This window comes from Gobio gobio, assembly GCF_949357685.1.
Source record: "Gobio gobio genome assembly, chromosome: 17".
In the NCBI taxonomy this organism is placed as follows: Eukaryota; Metazoa; Chordata; class Actinopteri; order Cypriniformes; family Gobionidae; genus Gobio; species Gobio gobio.
In genome coordinates, this window is record NC_137110.1 from 18,281,446 (window position 1) to 18,307,848 (window position 26,403).

General features: G+C 37.4%; 1 protein-coding gene across 1 annotated transcript in view; it reads left to right on the plus strand.

The window, feature by feature from the left end:
• Nucleotides 1-26,403, plus strand: part of brinp3a.1 (bone morphogenetic protein/retinoic acid inducible neural-specific 3a, tandem duplicate 1) — a 45,418-nt gene that overhangs the window by 10,796 nt on the left and 8,219 nt on the right. Inside the window, exons 3-7 of the mRNA XM_079841672.1 lie at nt 3,245-3,432; nt 4,609-4,793; nt 15,921-16,026; nt 16,625-16,861; nt 19,689-19,911. Of these exons, the coding sequence (XP_079697798.1) occupies nt 3,245-3,432; nt 4,609-4,793; nt 15,921-16,026; nt 16,625-16,861; nt 19,689-19,911 (939 nt within the window). The remainder of the gene's footprint in view (nt 1-3,244; nt 3,433-4,608; nt 4,794-15,920; nt 16,027-16,624; nt 16,862-19,688; nt 19,912-26,403) is intronic.

Genomic DNA, 26,403 nt, shown 5'->3' on the forward strand with positions numbered 1-26,403 from the left:
GGTGGATTAGCCTCCAGCTCCATCCATAACTGTCCATCAAGAACTTTTGTTCTGACACAGTGTCGATCATACTTTCTCTCCCCATTGCTTTTCTTTCTTTCTCTCTTTCCCTCCATTTGTCTTTCTCTGTCTCATTGTCCTTGCCGTTCTTCCTTTCTGCTGTCAATAAGTGTCATCTGTTATTATTTAGATACAAACACTTAGCAAGCCATGTATTGCAATATAATATATAGGGTATAATGAGGCAAGATGCCCTCTGGGGTATGCTGTCCCGAATTGTGACATTTGTGACAATTTTTGTGTGATTTATTCAGTCTTTCAGTCAGTTTTCTGGTTGTTTATGTCAGGACGGCATTTCTAATCGTGATTACAATTACGGATGCACAATTACATAATCGTTCAAAGGCACAATTACATAAAAAGTTAACTTACATTAATCTGTGCTTAAGATTTTTTTTTTTTTTACAGGTTTTTCCCATTGTTATAATTTTAGTTTTAGTATAACATACCATGCATATTTTTTACTTTTTTGTTGTTGTTGAGTTAGCGACAATTACGATTTTTGTCATAATCATGCAGCCCTAATTTGTGTATTTGCACCACATGGAATTTCAAAATCTTTCTGTTGATGATTCATGGATATAGTCATTGATTTAGATTGGAATGGATTTTTTGTTTTGTTGTTGTTGTGGTTGTTTGTTTGTTTGTTTGCAAGAAAAATGGGACAAAAAGTCTGCAGAGCATGATGTAGTTGCTGTTATTAATATTATTATTATTGGTCACACTTTAGATTACGGTTCATATTTATCTATTAAGAAACTATTAACTACAACTTTTGCCTCAATAAACTCCTAAATACTGCTTATTAATAGTTAGTAAGGTAGTTGTTAAGTTTAGGTACTGGGCAGGATTAAGGGATGTAATATGGTCATGCAGAATAAGGCATTAATATGTGCTTTATAAATATAAACAGTCAGCATCCTAGTAACATGCATGCTAATAAGCAACAAGTCATAGTGAGAATTGATCCCTAAACTAAAGTGTTACCTTATTATAATATTAAGAATCATTCCTTCTGAATATAGTCTTTTGTGAGTGACAGTAACCACAAATGACTGTAAATTCAGTTTGAACATATTATTTATTGTTTTAAAGTAACGGGAAGAAGAGCGGAGAATTTAAGGAATAAATATTTCAGATCTATTTCTTTGATTTTGTGATTTGCCAGTCATTGTATTATTCAGTTTGAGTGAACAAAGTGATTTAAAATAAAATCTGTGATTTAATATATTACATTACTGAAATGTTTTATTATTAATCATGTAAATAAAAAAATGAAAGCAATAAATAAAAAAGGTAAAAAAAATACATTATCTAAAAATCAGATAACAGCTGGAACAAGAGGTAGAAAGTCGTCCTACACTGTCAAAAAAAAAAAAGAGTACAAAATTGTACCTTTTAAAGTACAAGTGGCCCTCACTGGGGTGGTACCCTTAAGGGAAAATTGTTTTACCTCTAAATCAGGGGTAGGCAAGTTCGGACCTAGAGAGCTGATGTCCTGCAGAGTTTAGCTCCAAACCTACTAAGCCACCACAGTATAAATCTCATGGCTCCCAGCATGCATTGCAGCATTAAGGATGTCAACATTGTTGAGATTCATATGTTGATTCTTGATATCTGTGTGCGTCTAAACGGTTTCCCCCCTAGAATGTATTTAAAAATAAGAATTCAGATTGTCTAATCTGTAGCAAGAAAGTATTGTTGGTGAATAGTATTTATTATGAGTAAGGTCAAACATTTTCTTCATGACAATTTTTGTTTATGGCTTTTTTTGATTTGAACAGATTATGTAAACCACAAACTCACATGAAAAATCAAGTCAAACTGCCCAACTAAATGAAACACTGATCATCACCATAATGGTGATTGAACATTTTCAATAAAACATCAACATCTAAACCTCTGTTAATTCTCAATAAGAGGTTCTATAGATGTCTTTCAGGGTTGGAGCCAAACTCTGCAGGACAGCGACTCACTAGAACTGAACTTGCCTACCCCTGCTCTAAGTAGAGAAAAACAATGGTATAGTTGCACCCTAAGGACCAATTGTGTAAAGGTACAGTTATGTGTTTTGGTCCCCAAGGAACAAAATTGTACCTCTACTGTACCTTTTTTTCTGAGAGTGTAGTTCATTAGTTCGGCAAGATTGTTCCGTTACTGGATTTTAGGATTATTTAACTTTAATTAATATTGAATGATAATATGTATGAACATAAATATGCTTAAAACGATTGTTATCAATGCACATTGTTATTAGATGTCTTTCCCCAGCTTCCGTAATTTAAGTATGTCATGTAGAATGAACAATATGGAATATTAAATATAGTATTATGGTTTTATATTAAAAGCACTTGTTTGTGTTTTGCATATGCCATTTCAGTATTTCTTTATAGCTAGTATTTTCTTTTATCATACAAAGCTATTAATTAATAATGAAAGCATTTTACCTTTGGCATAATGGTGATGATCATAATCCTAAAGTCTATCCTATATACTGACATATTTCATAAATTAGTACAGCCATACAGTCTTGTTGCATACTTTTCCGTTACAGCACTAAAGGTTAAATAAGGACCATTTCATTGTATTGCAATGAGCAGTTGTTGCCATAAATGAAAGACAGAAAAAGGATAGTATTCCAGCTGTTCTCCGCTGGCCTTTTATTCATGAACGAAAGAAGCTTGCCATTGTTGCTGATTACTCCCAGTCAGCCCTTCTTCAGTGCAAAAGTCACAGGCAAAAAAAAAAAACGAAACACAAATTGAACCATTATCTAGAGGACAACAGCTTTAAAAGCAGACGAGAGCAATTCCTAAAGCTGAAGTTGGAAAAAAAGAAAGAATGCATAATATGATTTGAATTGCAGGCACGGGGGTCATGCAGTCATCGCATTTTCTCCTCAGCAGGTCTTAACCGAATATGCGTCGTACTCAAGCTGCGTGAAGGTTTCTCAGACCTCTCTTTAAACTGCTTTTTTTTTCATTTGGGGAATATACAGAACATCAATTTCAGAGAAGCTTTAACTGTATGGGCTTTCACTGAACCAAATACTAAAACAAACTCTCCCAGCTGTTGAAAAAAAAAAAAATGTGTTTGGGATTTCACCCTCCTGTGTCCATTGTGGCTCAAATGAAGGACATTTCCAAAAGGGTGTATGTGTGTGTGTTTGTACGTGACCTTGCAGAGAGTTTGGGCGCTGGAAGGTGAACAGCCTGGCTCTGGAGAGAGAGGACAATGGCGTGGCTCTACCCCTCGATCCAGAGTTTATGCAAACCATCAGACAGTTGGGCCGCAGACCCACCCTCGCTGCCATTACCGAGAACATCATCAGGAAATATGGCACACACTTTCTGCTTTCAGCTACACTTGGAGGTACTTCAACAAAGCTGCCTGTTCATTATTACAGAATTTCATCATTTCCATTGAAAAAAAGACATTCTTTTGACGTGTCTTGGTACATAATAACATGAGATGCTAGTGTTCTAAAACAAGGATATAATATTTACATTATAGTTTAATTAGGAATTCTAAAATGTATGTCTACAATAGCCAATAATCTAAAACAATCATCAAAAAAAGCATTAATTAAATTAACTAAATGATTCAGTCAGTTTTTAGAGAATAATTACATTTTTACATTAATTACTGGGGCTGACAAAATTAACATATTACCTTTTAATGCATTTTTTCAATTTGACATATTAACAAACATCTACTCTTGAAAACTCTCTGCTCTTTAGGCAACCCATTACCTGCAAATGTGAACACATGAAAGTATATGGCTGTGACACCTGTTTCACTGATATCTGTTTGTGGTATTTAAAAAAAATGTTTGAAAATTTTTTACAAACTTTGTACAAATATGATTTAAAAGGGCATCTGATGCATAAATCTACTTTCTGGTGTATTTATATATGTATATTCAACGTGCATCATCCACACAACCTGTCAAACTCAATAAATATATTAATAAAAATATTTTAATCAAATTAAAGCTGTATTAATAAGTTTTAATTAAACACTTTAACATAAAACTTTGTCTTTAATTGATTTACTGTTATATGAATTCTTTTGCATAAATCTATTTTCTGGTCTGTATATGTGTATTTTCTTCTGCATGCAACATCCTCACAACCTTCTGAACTTAATAATTACACAACATTATTTGCAATTAAATATTTTAATCGATTGACAGCTGTATTAATACGATTTCATTAAAAAACTTTAACATGAAACTTTATGTTTTTCATATATATATACTCATATGGATGTGGATCTGTTGAGCATTATGCAAAGTGTTAATGATTTATTTTAATGACAGTTAACAAACAGTGTTTGCATAATTAATTAATAAAATATATATATATATATATATTGTTGATACATTTTCCATCTTCTATTCCTTTCTTATAGTATGTTTTCCAGAGATTTGTTGAATAGACAATTCCCTTGCTTCACTCTTCCTTACATAAACACAAAGAACATTCTTTATGAAGCCATTTTCCCCAGCGTTCCTCATTCTTTTATGTTGCTTTGCCCTCGTGGCAGGTGAGGAGGCGTTGACCATATTTGTGGACAAGAGGAGGCTAAGCCGGACGGCAGACCTGACTGACTCAAATGGCACGGCCGTGACTCTGGAGGCCCTGCACCAGCTGGCTGCCTCCTACTTCATAGACAGAGAGAGTACACTGCGAAAACTGCACCACCTCCAGATTGCCTCCACTGCCATCAAGGTAACCCTGTGGCCTAGATGCGCACAGACCTGGGGACCTGACCCCACGTTTGAGTGCTTATTTTTGGAAAGGAGTTTGACTTGAGCTCGGCTGTTTCAATTGTTTTGCAGCTGCATCATTTGGAGATTAAAAAAAATGGGTTAAATGTTAAAAAAGCACAGTAGTTTCTTCACTTTTGTTCTTGTATTTCTGGTTGTGTAGATATGAAGTATTAATGAATCACAGGTGGGAACAAAATTATTTTATACACACAGAGGAGCATTTGGTTAAGTTAAATTGTGTTCGAAAGGCACTGTTTTTACACACATATTCAGCTTTTTATGGAAGCTTGTTTCCCCCATAGAATACAAAATTAAAAAGATAATTGCGACTTTTTATCTCACAATTCTGATTTTTATCAGAATTGCGTGATATAAAGTCGCAATTTTGAGTTATAAAGTCAGAATATAAAGTGATATAAAGACACAATTGCATGTTATAAAGTCAGAATTGCGAGATATAAACTTGCCATTCTGAGAAAAAAAGTCTCTCTTTTCCCCCCCATTTGACTTTATAACTCGCAATTGCGAGTTTATATCTCAATATTCTTAGAAATTAAGTTAGAATTGCTAAATATAAACTTGCAATTGCGAGAAAAAAAGTCAGAATTGCAAGATGTAAACTCGCAATTGTGAGATAAAAAGTCGCAATTATCTTTTGAAATGTTTTATTCTGTGGCAGAAACAAGCTTCCATAGCTTTTAGTTCATACATGAGTTCATCTATTGCAAGTTATCTGTAGCAAGCAATGTGTTAGGTCATTGTGATTGTGCTTGAAACAGTAACCCACATACTCTCTGCATGATGCGCAGCGTCTACACACTTCTAAATAGTGTTGTCACGATACTGGAATTTCTAACTTCGATCTGATACCTTGAAAAATATCGATATTCGATACCATGGGTATAACCGGCATTTATAGGCTACTGCCATAAAGATAATTTGGGTAATTTTGTTGCAATAGCTTACACACAGTACAGTGAGGCTTTATTTGAAGCTTTGACCTAACTAACTTAAAGTTTTTCAAGTGGGTCTAACAGTATTCGGGGGAAGAAATACTACAGAAATTAAATAAAGTAATACAATGTAAAATACAATAGTCTGGATAGTCTTCATTGTAAAAATTAAATACAGATAAATGCTAACAATTACAGTTTACACAAATTATTCAGTCAAGAACAGTGAGTGATTTTCTCTTTTTCTTTTGTTCTTTGATTAACATGAGAGACAGCAGCAGGAATATGAGAGAGCTGTCACTTAAAGAGTTTATGCACAGATCCAATATACTGTTGCACAACTATTTACCAAAGCTGACTGTGTTTACCTGAATATTTAGCAAGACAAGTATTTTGACATCATTTTTTGTCTACTCAAAACGTTTAAGCTCAATAAGCCAGAATTATATATATATTTTTAATTGCGCTCTCGAGCGGTTTGAGAGGCAGCTTTATGTGCTCTACTTATTTAGATCAGTGGTCCGCGTGAAACCTGCAGGAATGAGTAAATTTATGCGCAATACAGGCACTATTCAACCGGAGGAAATGAGAAGAGTGAGTGACAGAGGACAGGTGTGCGTCAATTTGCTGTCGAAGAGAAGAGAGAGCAAGAACGCACAGATGATATTGATGTATCGATACTGCAGCAAAAGAGTATTGTAACCATTTCAGAATCGATATGGATCAAAATATCAGTATTTTTGTCAACACTACTTCTAAATGAATGTTGTTGAAGTTAGAGTTCAAATGGTTATTTGGAAAACAGAAAATGGTTCAGTAGGTATATAGTATCTGTAGTATGCATAAATCTATGTTGATCTGGTAGGATGGGAATTGAAAACTATTTTACGCTTCCGGCTTTCATATTCCAGTTCATTAATGGTTCGATTAAAGATTCCTTTTTATACGTATACTAGTAAAAGAAATGTCCCGACTTTTGAACGGTAGTGTACAATTTTTTTGTTTGTTTGTGAAAGAAGTCTTATGCTCACCAAAGCTGCATATTAAATAAAAAAATACAGTAAAAACAGTAATACTGTGAAATATGATTACAATTTAAAATTATTATTAAGTTTTAATATAATTTTTAAATGTAATTTATTCCTGTGATTCCAGAGCAGTCATTAATTCAGTCACATGAGCTTTCAGAAATCATTCTAATATTTTGTGCTCAAGAAAGATTACTTATTATCAATTTAGAAAACAGTTGTGCTGCTTAGCCTGCTTAATATTTTTGTAGAAACTTAGATTTTTTTTTTTTTGGATTTTATGATGAATATAATGTTCATAAGAACATGCTTTGTAACATTATAAATGTAAATATCTTTACCTTCACTTTTGACCAATTTAATGTGTCCTTGCTGAAAAAAATATTAATTTAATTTTTATAATAAATCGTACTGGCCCCAAACTTTTGAACAGTAGTGTAAGTCCATTGCCAAATAATGAGATAATTTTTTTTTTTAAAAAGAAAAAAAGTAACAAGTAAGTAGAGAAGGCGTGGAGGATGAGGAGATCGCGAAACAGGCAGAGGATACAGGAGGCGGCTCAAGAGGTGGACGGCTGACCGGGAGGAGGCAGAACAGAAAAGTCCAGGGTGGTGCTGAAGGTGGATTGATCCAACGGGTGGCCTTGAACAAGGAACGGCAGACGGTATCCCAGTGCACAACCAGGACTGTGCTCCACAGCGGCATTGCTGGAGGGAGGAGCCATGGAGGATGTCACAGCTGGCACCATGGCAACGACAGGAGGCGACGGCAACATTAGAGGTGGAGCCCACCGCGTAGTCGGTGATCCGATGGAATGAAATGGCACAAATGACCTAGGCGACCAGTGACGACCCACCGAGGTGGAAGCAGGGCTCCAGAGGGCAGAGGTTGAGCTGGAGCGACCTAGGGTGGAGGTAGAGCCTGAGGGAGGGCGGAGCTTGCCAGACCCGAAGGGGTGGAGGGCCAGAGAGTATCGAACGGCCCGCAAGTCCGTGGCAAAGAAGGTGCGATGTCCGACCCAGGCGAAGCCGGCGTACCGAGGGAGCCCGGTGAGGCCGAATGTCCGATGGTCACTGTTGACATCGAGGGTGTTGACAAGGAGCGCTAGCATAGGAGTCAGGGCATCGGGTCGAGGTGGAGAGGAATGCACAGAGGTCGGATGCAGAGCTACGGGTTCCCCACACCCAGGATTAAATGACTCCCAGCAGTCCAGCGGTGTAGCCGTGCCGCTGAGAGGAGGCAGAGGTGGAACAGAAGGGCTGATGGGAGGCAGACATGACTGGGTAGCAGAAATGGTTGGGGACTGGAGAGGAGCTGGAAGGGCAACACAAAAATCTAAAAATAAAGTAGTCTCTATAGTTTCATGAAGAGGTGGTGGGAGAGGGAGGTTGGGCGGGACCAGAGAGTTTAGGAAATACCCAACAGATTCAGATGAAGATAAAGGGCTAAAAAAAATCCACTTCTCCAGAATCAAAACAATACTCCGGTGCAGAGACCAAAAACTTACTTTCAGTGGCGGGAGGGTGGGCAGGGCTCACTTCCATGCCCTCGAATTCCACCAGTACTCCCTCTGTGATGGATGGTGCAGCCGGCTCGCACACCGGTCAGACACATAAAAAAAAAAAAACAGGAACAAAAAATAAATCTAAATCAAAGGCCCAAAAAACACGAGACGAAACACACACTATAAAACACGTTGCGTTAAACACTTCTTTGGTTCGGTCTTCTGTCACACACAGGTGGAGTAGATAAACACGGTGAAGGCGAAATCAGATCAAACCTTCTCTTTACTTGATAATTCAGAAGATTCATGAAGATTAAGGCAGGAGAAAGTACACCACACGTAATACAGAGACTAGAAAAGAACAGAACTTAAATACACGTGATAATGATAATGATAACAACCAGTCAGTTACTACACTGATTTAATTTCCACAGTAAGTTACAAGCTGCAAGTGCTTAGTTCCCTAAAAAAAATGGTCATTCATTCAAGAATCAGACTGCACTGTTTGCACTGTATGTTTCTACACTACACTTGTCTACACTTGTTGAATATGTGGTTTGTTTCAGCTGTGTGGTGATTTGTCTGTTAGTATGGTATTCAGTCAGCATTGGTGGAAGAACATCATTTGGTTCCAGTATAACAAAAAATGGAACCCTACTATATTGTAGTTGATTTGTATTTACAGGGAGCAAGACACATTACCTCCTGACAGCACATGTCCTAGCTTAAGAGCTTTTAAGCTATCTTGATGGAAATAAGTAGATGGCGGTCCTTTTAGATGCCTTTATTTGCCTGGCATTTTACGTGATTGATGTGAAATATTCTCAGGATCAGCAGTCTTTAATTCAGCTCATGGATTTTTACCTCATGTGGATGAAGACGGATGTGAATACAAAGGCCCTCTATACCAAATTGGTGATACTCTCTGTGGCAAACATACGTTTGTGAGAGAGAGTGGTTTGTTCAAATGGAATAGATATCTTTTGGGGGGAGGGTATAGAGGGAATATAGCAAATAAATAAATATGAAGGTGCTGCTGGAATTATGCATCAGTGTGACAAATTATCTGTTCCATTTCAATAATTTCTTTGAGAGCCCAGCCTATTTGCCATTTTGAATATAAGTGAGGTGTCAGGCTCTAATGAATAAGAGACTTATGAGGAGGATTTTCTGCACCGCCAATAATAAATGAATCTTTAACCTCCACAGTCAGACACGACGGTGGACAGGAAATGCATTGAGTGCCAGTTGACAACAGTCACAACATTTCATTTTGATTTACAGACGGGAGGAGTGTTAGGTGAGGTTTATAACAACAGGGCATGTTTAGATACATAAGGATGGTTGAAGTAGCCATGTCAGACCGCATGATGTGCCTGATATGCCTTCTGCAATCAAGGTGATATACTTGCAAGCCATCATGCTAAGTGGCCAGTATTTATAACTCTGAAGAGGCTTGGATGAACATCAGGCAATGGGTCAAGGGCTCATTAGAACTTTGATTTTCTAATGAATGGGGAGTCAGTAAAAATATCAATTTTCGGATTAATCGTGATCTTCATTTGAACAATCCGATATCGATCGATTGCTCACACCCCCGTCTTGCAGATGTCACAGACTCTGTTTCTCCTGGCAGCCGCCCTGCACACAAGCTCCTCTTGTATTCGTCATCCGCATCTGTTTTGCAGGATTGAGCCTGCTCTAAATTCTGTGACTGTTTGCCCCTCTCATTAGAAATAAATAGTCATAGTGAGTCTCATTTTTGTGCAACTCCCTGTGCAATACTTTCTTCACCATCAACCCCTCTCATTTATTTTCCTCTGTAATCTTTCTAGAGGTATAAATGGTACAGATAAATCAGGTTAAGTCAGTTAAATCACAATCTAAAATGTAAACAAATGCCACTAGACTAATTTTATATGTGTTATAATAATTTCCCTGTTGGAAAAAAAACAGCATATGCTGGTTACGTATGTTTTGAAGCATGGCAGCTGGTTTGAGCTGGTTTATGCTGGTCCTTAGTTGGTCATGAGCTGGTTTAAGCTGGTCTTGAGCTGGAGCTAGTTCCGCAGGACCACCTTAGGACCAGCACTTGACCAGCTTAAACCAGCCAAGAACCAGCATAAACCAGCTTAAACCAGCTGCCATGCTTCAAAACATACCTAACCAGCATATGCTGTTTTTTTTTTCCAACAGGGCAGATAAGCGGTAAATGTTTTGATTTGATAAGTGTTTTTTTTGTCTAGTAATAATAACAGTAATGGTTATTATTATTATTCCACATGCCATTCCAAACGTGGATAACTTTTTTCTGCAGAACACAAAAGATATTTTGAAGAAAGTTGGTAACCAAACCGTTTTCTTTCCCTTTGACTTTCATAGTATTTTTGTCCATACTGTATAATGGAAATCAATGGTAACCAAAAGGATTTTCTCTATTTCTGTTTGTTTGAGTTCTTTGCCACTGTAACCTTTTGGCTTTCTTAGTTGGGGACACTTAATATTCAACAATTTTATTGACTTGACTGTTCTGACACTGTTAGATGAGAACTGAACTGAGCTGAATGATGACAGATTTAGTCGCATATGCAAGTGATTTACTCGCATTGTAAAGGGTTGTGAATTGAACTCATTCCATAATTGTTAAACTTCACACAGTTATTGAACCAAACTGAATCAATACTGAACTGATTTCAAGTGAATAATGACTATTTACTATCAGCCGCGGCTCGTCTGTATGGGCAGGTGGGGCAGAGCTCCACCAAAATATTCATCCAAACATAGACCTCTATATACACTGAATTAATAATAAATTGTAAATTCATTCAGAATTCTGTAACAAATATTTTTCGGATTTTCTAGACTTTTTAAGTCGTGAAGTGAGCAGGATTTATTAAAATGAAGCGCATGGATTCATGATAGGTGGGGCAGCCGGTCTCAGAGCCCTCTCTAACTCTACAACGCCCCACACATTTTCAATGTAAATCTATGGTGAAAAATGGAATTGAGATAGAGAGATAGCTCTCATAGAGAGCCACTGTGGCAGATTTCTGGCTGCCCCACCTATTTTCATGTGACCTCACGTAAACCTCGCTCCAGAATCTACCCTACCTAAATTTACGACCAGGAGCCGCTACTGTTTACTATTGTATTTTTAGAGCTGCTTTACAGCAAAATTGAATTCTGTTTGTCCCTGAATCATTATTTTCCAGTGTATCACTGTAAAGCTGCTTTGAAACAATCTGTATTGTATAAAGCGCAATATAAAAAAAGGTGTCTTGACTTGACTTGACCTGACCGGTTACCGACATTTCTCAAAATATTTTCTTTTATGTACCACAGAAGAAAGTAATACATATTTGGAGCAACATGAGGGTGAGTAAATTATGACAATTTTCATTTTAGGCGGACTATCCCTTTAAATAAGCAAGTGTGTTAAAAAAATAATGCACATCATTTTTAATAATACTCAATAATACATTTAGCTTTTTTCTTCAATCTCCTCTGTACTGTATCCTCAAAGTCACATTCTTCTCTGTTAAGCAATGGAAAACCTTTTGCATGCTATGAATACTCACACCAACTCTGTGGCAGAGTATATGAACTGTGGAAAACTTTATGAAAAATTATGATTCAGAGAAAGAGTTGGGCATTTTGCCACTGGTAGTGCTTTGACGTTTGCCTGGGTCATCAGTCAAGCATCCCGAGCACAAGCTGGGAGGCATGAAAACTCTGCCAGCACCTCTACACCTCCCCCAGTCTCCCCCTCTTAACTGCCATAAACCAGAACGAGAACTTCCGAATCCTACTGCGAGGAAAAACGCTTGAAAAATCAAAAAGAATTTCCAGCTAATGCACGCAGATGAAGCTCTCTTGTAGAGAGCATGCCTTTGTGTTTCATTCTAAGATTTCACGAGCTGAAGCTGAGAGCATTAACCACTACTAGCCTCGCTGAGGATTCCCTGCTGCTTTCAATAAAGTCCCATTTTCTGTAGAGAAGGGTATAATTCCATTCTAATGCACACTTTCCTCCAATGATAAGCTTCCCCCATAGCACACACTGAAACGAAGGGAACACTAACCCACCGGAAAGGGACTTTTCATGAAAACAGCTGCTTGAATATCTCAAAGATGCTTCCATTGCGTTGTAAAAACATGCCTGATGCAAATAGGAAAATGCCTTTTGACTAATGCTCCCTGATTAAATACAGCCCCATTCTATCCGGAACTTTGTGTAAAGCAATATTATAATAAGTGCCAATGCTTATGAAACATTAATGACATTTCTAGCGTATCAAAAAAGCTGGGATTGGCATCTTAAAATCCATTATTATTCAAATACGCAGGCCCACTCATCCTGATATTTTCCGGAGTCTTTGTTGGATTAATCACAGGTGGGAATTACAAACCTGTCTGTTTTTACTCATTTACTGTGGGAGAAAGGCAATGGATTGCTAATATTTATTTAGCTAATCATTTTAGTCACTTTGGATTTTTAGGCTTTTTTCTGTGGAACACAAATGAGGGTATGTAAATGAGATTTTCCTTTTTAAGTGAGCTCTTCCTTTAAAAGTGAGCTTTATGTACCTTTATTGTTATTACCCATTCTAAACTATGCAGTGTTTCAGTGACAGTAAGAGACAAAAGAATGACACAATAACTATGTATAGAACGACACGTCAGGGATCATGGGCGCCAGGTCTTCTTTAATAAAGATAGAGGGGACAGTCTTATGAACTTCAGAGTGATTGAGAGAGAATGTTACTAGTCACAACTGACCCATTTGCCTGAATACATCCCTGAGCCACACTGAAAACGACTCTAATACCAGTCACTGATCTCTTCAACGCCTGCTGCTGGAAGTTCTGATGTAGTCAGCACAAATACAACACCACAGATAATTTGAAAAAATACACAGTTTTCAGTCCACATGGTTTGTACTCAGCATCTGTAATGGATGGCACATAATGCACACTCAGGTAAATTCCGAATTTCCAATTCAGATGCACTAGTTGCAGCAACAGCTCTCTATTTTTCTCCGTTTCATTATAGAAAGCCCAAGTTCCGCACATGCTCCGCTCCGTCGAGCCCTTGTTGTGGACCGGCTCATTGCTATGCATAGAAAAACCCATCTTTATACTTGCAATTGGTCAATTTTCCCTTTAAGTCGGACATCTGTCTTTGTTAGAAATTAATCTGCTGATCCCTGTAGAGGCTCCTTGGATTTTAATTAATTGCGTGGACGCGTCAATAAGAGGAATGGAAATGCCAGCGGTAGGCTTGCTGAACTTGTGCTTTTCCTCCTGATTCCACTTTCACTACTCTCACTGGCTTGAAAGTTATTTCAACACGCTGAATGGAAATTAAATAAAGCAGCTCTCGATAATGGGGATTTGCTGCTTGTGTAACACATTAGAAATGCTTCCTTGGCTTTTCCAGGTCCTCAGTCATTTTCAGTGGTTCACTTGCATGACAACAACTGCGTTCTGCTTGGAGGGTTCACTATACTGTTTACTTTGTCTAATTTTATCCGCTTCACCGTTTATCCGGTGACCCACGAGTAGATGTCGAACAAAGGCAACTTTTCTTCCAACAAAGAAGAAGAAAAGTTAGTTCCGCCTGACGGAAATCTCGGGTCACCATTAATCTACAAACACGACATGAAGACTTTTATTCACTCACCTGGGGAAATATTAAAGAAGACAATGTAGAACAGAGAACAATTTGTAAGTGACAGGTAGGGAGATATATTTGCCCACAGGCAGTTGGTTTTCTTCCTATGTGTCAGACAAGCCTTGATATACAGTGACTTTTGTCAGGGAAAAAAGTGAAGCTTTTGTCAGGAATGATTGAGCGGCACCATTTTGGATGGGAACAAAGATACCGTGTCGATAGCTTTGTCAGTGAGTTGTCAGTGATATGGCGGGGATGTTCTACTCTTATTTCTACCTATTTGTCTGCTCTTGAATATTGATCAATTTGCCTCATAACAGTGTACAATAGTTTCTTCTAACAGTTGTTCTTTGCATTTATTTTTAGTACTTTACCTTACAATATAAAAAACAGTGCCTTTTACTGCAACGGCAGCCATGCCGGATTTGAAATACACTATATTGCCAATAGTTTTGGGATGCCTGGCTTTACATGCACATGATCTTTAATGACATCCCATTCTTAAGCCCACCCTTTGCAACTATAACAGCTTCAACTCTTCTGGGAAGGCTTTCCACAAGGTTTAGGAGTGTGTTTATGGGAATTTTTAACCGTTCTTCTAGAAGCGCATTTGTGAGGTCAGACACCGATGTTGGATGAGTAGGCCTGGCTCGCAGTCTCTGCTCTAATTCATCCCAAAGGTGTTCTATCAGGTTGAGGTCAGGACTCTGTGCAGGCCAGTGAAGTTCCTCCACACCAAACTCGCTCATCCATGTCTTTGTGGACCTTGCTTTGTGCACTGGTGCGCAGTCATGTTGGAACAGGAAGGGGCAAAGTTGAGAGCATGAAATTGTCCAAAATGTCTTGGTATGCTGAAGCATTAAGAGTTCCTTTCATTGGAACTAAGGGGCCAAGACCAACCCCTGAAAAACAACCCCACACAATAATCCCCCCTCCACCAAACTTTACACTTGGCATAATGCAGTCAGGCAAGTACCGTTCTCCTGGCAACGCCAAACCCAGACTCATCAATTGGATTGCCAAATGGAGAAGCGTGATTCGTAACTCCAGAGAACACGTCTCCACTGCTCTAGAGTCCTTTGCATTGCACTTGGTAATGTAAGGCTTGGATGCAGCTGCTCGGCCATGAAAACCCATTCCATGAAGCTCTCTACGCACTGTTATTGAGCTAATTTGAAGGCCACACGAAGTTTGGAGGTCTGTAGCTATTGACTCTGCAGAAAGTTGGTGACTTCTGCGCACTGTATTTGATTTTACATTGTTGTTGTTCCCAATTGCTTCCACTTTGTTATAATACGGTACCATGCTTGAATTCACGACCCATTCTTTCACAAATGTTTGTAGAAGCAGTTTGCTTGATTTTATTCACCTTTGGCCATGGAAGTGATTGGAACACCTTAATTCAATGATATGGAGGGGTGTACCAATACTTTTGGCAATATAGGCTAGTGTATCTGTGTTAATATGTACCAAACTTATAGTAAAATCCAAGTCGCATTCAGCCATTTACTTCCACAACAGGTCCATTAACCTTCACTATTTTCGTACAGTGAAAGTACATTACGTTCACCGTGAATTATTGCCCTTCACTACATTACTGAATTTGGTCCAAATAATAGCTTTTTCAATAACAGTCATGTCCTTGGCGTAACGGTAGAATCGTTATGATATTCTGGACAGACACTTTTACAACATAGTTATGCAACATTGCATATATATTCTACCAGTAGTCCTGTGTGGACTTCTTTTAAATGCATGTTTAAAACAATATGCCTTTTTTGAGCTTGTAGAAGCACTGGATAAATCTTTGTTACTCTGATTTCACAGGTAGTCATCTGCCTGCTCTGCATATTTAATGGCCTCAGTGTCATTTCTGCCTCTGTTTTGCACAGAGTATTGTCATGTGCTTCCTCTTGTCTTCCCTTAAGGTGACCGAAACAAGGACAGGCCCTCTTGGATGCAGTAACTATGACAACCTCGATTCTGTCAGTTCCGTTTTGGTTCAGAGTCCTGAGAACAAGATTAATCTACAAGGTAGCGCATTCATTATTTAACTCTTTCTCAGACATTCCAATGATATTATCATTCTTTGAATTTTATTCTTTATTGAAAGACGTAGCAGTGTGTTCACAGAAATATTCCATAACCATCCTTTGTTCCTCTTAGTCTAAAGGTTTCAAGGATTTTCCAAGATACTATCTTGAAAAAAAGTATTTTTTACATTTTTTACATTTTTTTTATTTGAAAGTAAAATATAATTTCAGTTTTCTATTTTATTATATATTTAAAATGTAATTTATTCCTGTGATGGCAAAGCTGAATTTTTAGCATCCTTACTCCAGTCTTCAGTGTCACGTGATCCTTCAGAAATCATTCTAATATGCTTATTTGTGCTCAAGTAACATTTCTTATTATAATCAATGTTGACATACATGTATACTTTTTTCATGGTTATTTGATTAATAGAAACAGAAATCTTTTATAATATTATACTTGCCTTTACTGTCACTTTTGATCAATTTAATATGCCCTTGCTGTATACAATATTAATTTGTTTTAAAAAAATCTTACTGACCCTGATCTTTTGATGCATATTATGTAGTTATATATAAACAATTTTGCATTCTTTTAGGGCTTCAGGCCATTCTGCCAGAATACCTAAGGAGCCGATTTGTGGAGGCAGCTCTCAGTTATATTGGCTGTCACTCCGAGGGTGAGTTTGTGTGCCGGGATAACGACTGCTGGTGCAAATGCAGTGTTGATTATCCCCAATGCAACTGTCCCGGTGAAGACCTGAAGGCTATGCAGGACAGTCTGAAACTCATCAGAGAATCATGGACACAAGCCAACCAAGAGTTTGAAGAGTCTGGTAAGATTGTGTAATTTTCAAGTTTTCAAGTTTACTAGTTACATTTAAAGAAACATGATGAATAGTTCAAATAAATTATTAACCTAAAATATGTAAAATTCTGACCATTTCTTCTGAAAAACACTAAAGAGATTTGTTTAAGAATGACATCTCTGTTCAATGCAATTGGGAGACTGTATCTTCTAAAGCTGAAGCTTAACCATAAATGTATCATAAAAGTGTTTTAAAGCTATACAATAGCATTTCTAATTGGCTTAAATGGGTATTTACTGAAAATATTGCTTTACAATGTCAAGTTCATGAGAGAACCCAGCAAGCAATAGCCGTCATTTCACCGTCTCGGTTAACTATAGACCGGATATAGTCCGGCTATGAGTAACCTACTTTTAGCCAAAATAATCTTGAATTTGGTTACATGTTGTTTTTGCCAAAATAATGTTACTTGCGAGATGTATGATATTCCATCATGTAAGAAAAGTCAACAGTGATTACAAGGTGTTTGGTTTAATTTATTTGACATGTTCATGTTCTAGATGACTAGTCTATTAAATTTTCACTGACAGCCCAAATTTTGCCTTGTTTTAGTCTAGATGTGTTTGAACGGCTATTAGACGTCTTTTAAATGCAAAATTGCTTGCTCGGAAGTAGCAGTTTGTGAAATCTTGTTAGTCTGAATAGTCTTTTATCAGCAAATAATCATTTAAATTTCAGTCTTTTGTATGCTTTTGTATAACTTAACTCTTAAATGCATGTATGCTTTGCCAATCATTATTACATATTCGGGTCTTTAGAGACACGGATGCATCTCTACCTCTCGCGATAATATAAAACTCCTGATATTAGAGTAATAATTACAGAAGAATAAAATAAAGCATGTTTTGTTACCTTTTGGAGCTTGGAAGTGTTCACTTTGAGCAGATGTTTTATATCATCATCACTGTCCTCGTCAGAGCTAATTTCCCAGCACATTCAGCATCTGGCTCATATTCGCCATCTCAAACGTATTCTAAAAACTATCATTTTCAACATCTTCAAAATCTATATTTGGATTGCTGACAGTTTCTTCACCAGATCCACCATCAAGTGACAGTGACAAGTGACATTACATTTGATTGCATTTCAAGTTTTGCTGATGATACTTCCTATTCTTTTGTTTTCTGCCTGCTGTAACTATGAGTGAAACTTCGCTTCATCATTGTGTATCAGTCAATGAATTGCACGTATTAAGTCATCAAAGATTAAATTATTGTTGTGCAGAAAAAAATACCCTTAAAAATTACACACTTTGGGTCGTTAGCGACCCTAAACAAATTTGTTTTAAATGAATGGGAAAACAGGCATACTTTTATAATTGTATAATTTTTTCTTGTGTATTGCTTATAATGAATTGATTGAGGAATACTAAGAAGGTTGATGTCTAACTTAAAAAAAACTAATAAGGAGGAGGATAATGAATGACATCACTAAAGACCCGAGGGTTAATTTAAGGGTTAATAGTATATAGAGTCATATATAGAGTCATATGGACTACTTTTAGGATTATTTTATAAATTTTTTACACAAAACCATTAGTCCCAATGGGGAGTTCTCCTTACAGTCACTTGGGAGTGATTAAATGAGAATCAGGTGAATTATTGTTTTAAATGTTAAAACCCAAGCAGTGGTTTTGTCTTGCAAGAGGTTTCATAGTCATGTTTTATTTTTATTTTTAATTAGTCATAATTCAGAGAGGCCTGTGGCATGCCATCACCAAATGAATTCTGTTATGCCACTTAGATCTGTGAATATCCCTGACACATAGTGGGGTGACATTAAACAGTGATTGTTGTCACCTTGTTACATTTGATGGCTGACAAGGAAATAGTGGGAAGTGCTTCCTGGGATCTAGTGTCATTGTCATTGTGGTAAAGCAGCGTTTTGGACTTGGCAGGCTTACTTGTCCCTAAGCTAGGCACTGAGCCAGTGCGAAGCAGGTTTTTGTGTGCATCACAGCCATGTTGGAGCTCTACCTCCTGCAGCAACAGCAGGGAGTGAAAAACCACTGCCTAATGACTGTAAACCAGATAAATAAACAACAATCATCTGCTGGAGTGAGATCATCTACTAGTCCGCTTCTCTTTTCGGTCGGGGCACCACACAGTTTTTGTTTTGTAATGAAATTCGAAATCAAAACAAAACTTGGAGACTTGGACAGATCAATGGATATCTAAAAATGGAACTTGTAATATTTTCAATTACCTAATGTTTGATTGCATGAAAAATCCAATTGTGCACAGACTGGAATTGTCAGGCTATGATGAGGATCTGTGTTGTTAATTATAGCCACTGAGATCATTTCTTGTTAGATGTTAGGTAAAGCATTGATTGGGGCGTTGAGCACCATAACACGGCTATCGATTTTTCTTGCCACAAATGAAAATGAACTTCCCTCCGCTGGAAGACATTTGTGTGGCCGAGGTGATTCTACTTTGCTGTAACGACTTGCCATCCTGTCAGAACTTAATGTTTTTTTTATTTTTTATTGTTTGTTTGTTGTTGAAGTTGAACCACATGTGCTCCTTCAAAATCAGCCTGTCCTTCTTAGAAGCGGCTTAGCGTTTCTTAGCAATTCATTGAAAATACCCTGCTGTCCTCGCCTATCAGTGTTCAATCACACAGGACAATTTTCAATTTTCATCAAAGGAATGAAAATAACGTTCCACCTGCTCCCCTTCCACCCCCAGTTTCACTGTTGACTCATTTTATCGGACATGACTGATTTCTTTTTTCCCGACATGAGGCAAAGTCATTCCAGTAATTTATTCTCAACACTTGTCTGCCTTTCTAGAGGACTTCCAAAATTTTGTGAGGAGATTACCAACGTTCTATGCTCTGAACACATCTGCTGTGCAGTACTTTTGGAAGGTGGACCCTGGCGTTCAGCAACGCTTTCAACTGTTGGAGACTAGCACTCAACAGCTGCTCAGCAAAGCACAGCGGATTGTCGGCAAACTCTTCAAACTCAGCAAAAGGTGTCGGACTCAACCCCAAATATCTGTGCCCAGGGAGAGGTAAGATATTTGCCATGTTCCTAATGGGTTATAAATGGACATGCCCATATTTATAATTGATTGTAATGTGATGAAAGGTAAAAAAATTGTTTGTCGTTGCTTCTTAAAGGATTTTGGTACTTTTACAGTAAGGTTCCTTTTGTTAACATTATTTAATTGGGTATCATGAACAAACAATTAGCAAATTTTTTTTTACAGCATTTATTAAGCTCATTAAAAATGCTTTATTCTGACGATACCATTGAAAAGCTTTTTAATCATATTAATCCAAATTTTGTATTAGAATTTTTATGGAAAATATTTCTTAAATATGCTATTTAGTTTCTATTTTAAATTGTATTAACTCAATTTTGGTTTTTGTCATGAAAGTAGCCAAATAGCTGGGGTGGCATTAAAAACAAAAATAATATAATAATGCAATAATATGTTTTGTTTATAATGATAAAAAAACAGTAGTAGTTAATTTATGCTTGTTTATATGACTTGAAATTGTTTAAAGGGTACATAACACACACAGTTTCTGCCAATCTCATGTTAATCTTGAGTACCTATAGAGTAGTACTGCATCCTTCATATCTCCGTAGAGTCTTTAGTTTTATGATATTTATAAAAGACAGATATGCTGTACCGATTCTTTCCAAAAACAGCTGAACTTGTGAAGGCGTGCAGTGGGCGGAGCTAAAAAGTCATGACCACACACACAATGCATCATGGCATTATCCCTGGATAACTTTCGCCACTATATGTTCATGTTGTTTATATTACGTTGTTTACGATTGCCAACAAAACAGACATTTTATGCAGTTTGACTCACTGCCTATGGTTTCGACTCGTGACCGGAAACAAACAAACACACTTGCAGAACTCCGTTGCTGCTCCGGGAAAACAAACTGCATCCGCTGTTTCCTTAACGCTTGGTTATTTGGGAAGCTGAACAAGGTTATCTTTTCCTCACAACCAAAAACACACTTCTTTAGTGACATTGTTGATTTTGTGGTCTTAAAACAAAATGACAGCGCTGCAGACGGCTTTCGTAACCCGAACGAAGTTCGTTGATGGCCGTGCTCTTGCTCTCGCTCTGGTTGACACACTCATCCGGGAGAAGTGCCCATACAAGGAATTCCGCCCTTTATGACGTCATACAGGGCCATACTCTAAAAAAAACTTTTCCGAAACACATTTGAATAAAGAATACTCCTTCATACATCCAATAAATTTTTGAAATTTTGGCCATGTTTAGCATGATAATCCAACTCTTTAACAGCGTAAATAAGTCAGAATGCATGAAATAGCATTAGACCCCCCCCCCCCCCCCCAATGTGAAATATAAGTTAAAAAAAAAACTGAATGTATATAATTTTGGGTAGACTGTCCCCTTAACCATGATAATTTGTTATTATTAAAAGGCTGTAAAATGATTGTTTGTTATTTGTTCACAATTACCCGATGTTGCCAATAACAAGATGTTAACAGACCTTATTGTCAAATGTTTTTTTCACAGAATAACAGTACGTTGATTCTTACTACAAAATATCAAAATGCATGTTCATATGAAGGTCAAACACTGAATTCTCCTATAACGTCTGAATTAGTCACAAGTCACATACATATTCTGTGATGTTACATTGGATTTGTTTTTTCTTTTCTTTTTTTTTGGGAACTGTTTCCAAATGGATGTGCTAATATGAGATTTAAAATGCATGTCCTCCAAACTAATTAATTAAGAAATGCCTTTAACACACTACTCAGTCCATATCTGAGGGCAATTGTGGCAAGCATAATTGTGTTAAGTCTAGTGTCTTGGCTGAAGTCCCAGCCTCTCTGAAATGATAGAGACTGTCCCATCTAATCATTTCAGGAGTTAGTGGATGAATAGGTTTTATCTTCCCATCTATAGGCTAAAGTGCATGCTGTGTTTTAATGGAAGACACGAGAAACAGGTAATTTATGGGCTCTGCACTGGCATGATAATGCAGTGCCTTTGGTAAGGGCTGTGGAAGGAGAAAGTTCACGACTGATGTCTGAAACTGAGTGTTCAAAGATGGTAGAGGGTCAGGGCTGTGCAAAAATGAGAATTATGCAAACCACGCAGGCAGTCAATTCAAGTGGAAACTACTTGAGTCAGATGAGGTGAAAGCGAAGCCTAAAGCGATGATCAGCTTCACAGTTGAAAGTTCTAGCTTCATTAATATTCATATTGACTTCTCAAAGACATACTATTCTGATATCCCCATATTATCACTTAAGTTAGAAGGGTGCGTCGGGATGACATGCAATACAGTTGTGGCAGATGCAGCGACATATAGATGCCACTGAAAATTTCTATTACATAATTTATTCCCTGGAAAGGACAATGAGATTTTCAGATTTTCAATTTTGCTCTAGAAATGCTTCTTCCTTTTAAATATCCAGTATACTGGAAAACTTTTACTACAACATTCCAAAGCATGATGTACTTTTTACTGCACTACGTTTCATATTGAATTTCATTTAATACTTAATTAGAAATCTAGTACTCTTACTTTTACTCAAGTAAAAGTAATTCAAAGTTTTACTTGAGTACAGGTAAGAAAGTACTACATTTTGAATGTACTTAAAGGTAAAAAAACTAAAAACTTATTTATGAAATGTAGTGCAGTAAAAAGTAAAACATAATGCTTTGGAATGTAGTGAAGTAAAGGTTTTCCATAGAAAACACTCTGATGAAGTACAGATACTTGAAATTTACTTGAGTAAAGTAAAAATACTTCATTCCATCTCTGGAAATATCTTTGTATGTTTGTCAATGTAGAATGTTGCTGTTATGGAAAAAAATTTTTATTGCAGATTTGCCTAGTATACTAGATGTATTTAAGGGCCGCACTGCGTCGGAACAACACTTTGGGGATGCTTCCTTAGCGTAGCGCATCTGAAGTATGAATGAACTATTGAGACAATGGGCCTCATTTATAAAGTGTGCATACGCACAGATTTGATTATAGAACATACATAGGGGAGAGCGGGGCACAACCTAACGCTTGGGGTTCAGAGTATTTCTTTTTTTCCCACATTAATTGCACATATGTCTAGTACGATTATGTGGTTTTGTTTCATTAATACAGTGTATACTTTTTTTCTTGATTTACCCCGAAAGAATGGAAGTGAAATGTGACAACATGCCCCATGGGGTACATTGTAACATGAGGTGCATGTTGTAACATTAACTTATGGCAGCTTAAAATGTTATCTGATATAATCAAAAAAATATCCATGACAAACTAAAATATTTTGTCAATAAAATACAATTATTAACTTTTTCGAATAAAAAAAATGAAATTTTTTAATCATTAAAAATAAACACATTTTTGAGTTTGACAACAAACACACCTCCAAAAAGAGTTATACAGCCTAGTTAAAAAAAATAAATAATCATAATTAAGCATTTCTGAACATTGACTCGTAGTCTTTATTCACATTTTTCTCACGGTTTCTGAATATAATTAAGAAAAGTATAGAATATAATGGCATATTTCTTATAGGGCCACAATGTAACGCTGTTACAACATGCCCCACCTGCACAACTGGGATTTAAACGCGGCTCGTGTCTTCTACTGGTTAGATCAGCATTAAAGAACTCTTAAATAATACATATAATATTAAAATAATATCAGATTTGTTTTATTTTAAATAAACACAAAAAACTGAGATGAAAAATGAACGCAAGACATTTACTTTTGCTATTGTTAAATAAATGTTCAGTGACATCTTTCTAAGATTTTTTAATTTTGACGCAATTTTTTCTCTATATAATGTTGATATGGCAACTAGTAAATACACTAAATTTTGTCATCCTGGCATGTGGAAAGTGTTAAACCATGTGTTACAACTAACCTGCGTTAGGTTGAGCCCCGATCTCCCCTACACTAAAATCCATGCTAATGCTCATATTTATAAAACTGTCATTGACATGCTTAGCGCTAGTCTGACAAGCCAGACCCACATCAAGATGTTGGGTCTGGGAACTCACCATTGGCAGGGCTCAATCCGAGGGGCGGGATAAACGGTTGTCTTTGAAATTCCCTCTGCATGCTATAGGATAGCGCTACAACCAACCAGAGCAACGAAGAAGGTTAAGCTGAGCTAGTTGATAGATTAATCTTTCACCGTATCTGGTCGGCAAAACTCAGAACAAATCTTCCTTTGTTAAGAATGACTTCAGTGCCATTCTTTGTTCTTTTCTCAAAGAAAAGCTTAACTCCAAATCTTCCAGAGTCGTGGCTAAAGCCGATTTTACCACTGTTCGCCAGCTTCTTTGTTTACAAGTAGCATGCGGAACTGCGCCAACTCTACCGTCATTATGTTAAGCCTTCCCACTGACTCTATACACAATGTGATTGGCCTGACCAGAGTTTAGTTTTTTGCAGCTCGCAAGCCAACGGAGAGTTGCTAGACTACCCTGGCTGCAAATTAGATTTTCTACCGCTAGGGTGCGTCTAGATTTCTAGGCTAGCTTAGTGCCACATCAGGGTCTAAACAGACGTACGCAATTTTCCTTGTCGGGGTACTGCAGTGTTTTGGAAATCTAAGCTATTCTTGCAGCTCGCCCTTCTAAAAGGTATGTAGGCGATGACTGGTGCTCTTTTATATGTAAATTACATTTATTAGGCATCATTTACAAGGCGGAATACTGAAACCATTTAGCTGTGCGCAAGTACAAGATAATTTGCAATTTATAGATTTCATGTTTTCTGTGCTTTGTCATTCTATGAATCACTCGTACGCACACTGAGAAATGATCGTAATATCAAATTTAGGACAGTTTCTACATTTTCAACATGCACCATGTTATAAATGAGGCCCCAGGTGTAAATGTCCTCTGAAATGCTTTCGAGGCGCGTTTACGAGCGCTCAAAACACTTCCGGAGTTGGTCTGAGACTCATTCCAGACGAAACTGGACAAGTGTAAATGTACCTGGTTGTTGAAACCACATATGTAAATTTGACTACTCCCAAAATGTAAAAAAACTAAAAAAAAACATGTGAGCATTATATAGCATATCGCCGCAGATGAGTAGCTGAGTATCTCTTCAGCAAGCCAACGTGTAAACTGAAAGTCGCAGATGCTCAAAACACAATCATCTTCATTAAAAGTAGTGACATGATCTTACCAGGGCAGATGCTGCTCGTTCTCCTATTTCGGTCTTTGGTCTTGAAATTAGCTGATTATAAATAAAATATAGCACATATCTGTTGCTTTTGTTGACATGACGTGTTAAATTTGCATATAGAATTGAAGATCAAATCTATATCCGTTTTGTGGCGACACATGTGTCCAAGTGTAAATGGAACCGTTTTAACAAATCACAGAGCTATCCGATCAGTAAAAATGCATGAAGTGACGGTGGTGTAAAAGAGTGGTGTAAAAAGGCCCTTAGTGTCAAGGTACTGAGAGTGAGGACCCAGATGCAGAATGACCGGGGGGTCAAATTTATTAACAATAACAGACACAGCACAAGAATGGTGAGGCAGGAACAAAGTCCAAAAAATAGGGGCAGGACACAAAGGGAGAACTGGCTTGTCAAGGTTGAGACAGCAAGGATGTGATGGCCAACGATGGAGATAAGGCAGCGGCTCAGGGAACCAGGCTTGACAGTTGGTGATGTGACTTGCCGTAGAACCAGACTGGTAGCCAAGTCAGGAGAGTCAATGACCAGGGGAAACGCAGGAAAAGCACTTGCGTCCACTCGTCATCATCTATGTGGGCTGCATCTGGACATTGATTGGTTTGTAAACGGACGTGCATCTGACGTCAGCGTCTTTGACAAGTTGAATGAACGGACGCATATCGTTGCCACTATTGAACAGTGCGCATTGCTGGATTATTTTTTTATTCGTTACATAAAAAATGACATTTCAAGCTTTATATACACATATTTCTCATGTTTGTGAGGCAAGTAGCCTGCTGAGTTTCGGTTTATTTGAGACGCGCTCCAGTTCATGTGCAAAGCATGTGATCGCTCCCGTGATTATTGCTATAGACTATTTGCTTCTTATTTATTAAATCCAGGCAATTATCTGATTAAACGTTGATTAAAATTAAGATAAAATTTATACAGAACGAAATTCCCATTAAAGAAATGCTTTCTAAGCAAAATCATACAAAATTATTTCTGACTTTCTGTCTGACATATTGCGCATATTTTCACTTTTCATAATCAATGTAGCCTAGATTGAATTTAAAAATAACGTTATAATATTTAAACATAAACTTCCTGTAAATGGTCTGAAAGTCCGAACCATACAGAAAATGCTTTCACACTAGAAACGAACCGAACCTTTGTTCAGTTTGATCCTGACAGAGACTACCTCTTTTCGTCGGACCAAATTTTGTCTGTTTGGTCCGGACCGTGGTACGGGGGAGGTTTCACACCTGCAATTTTGATTCGGACCAAACTGAAAAGTCCAAAAATCCGGACCAAACAAGGTAGGTGTGAAAACGCTCTTAGTATCAGG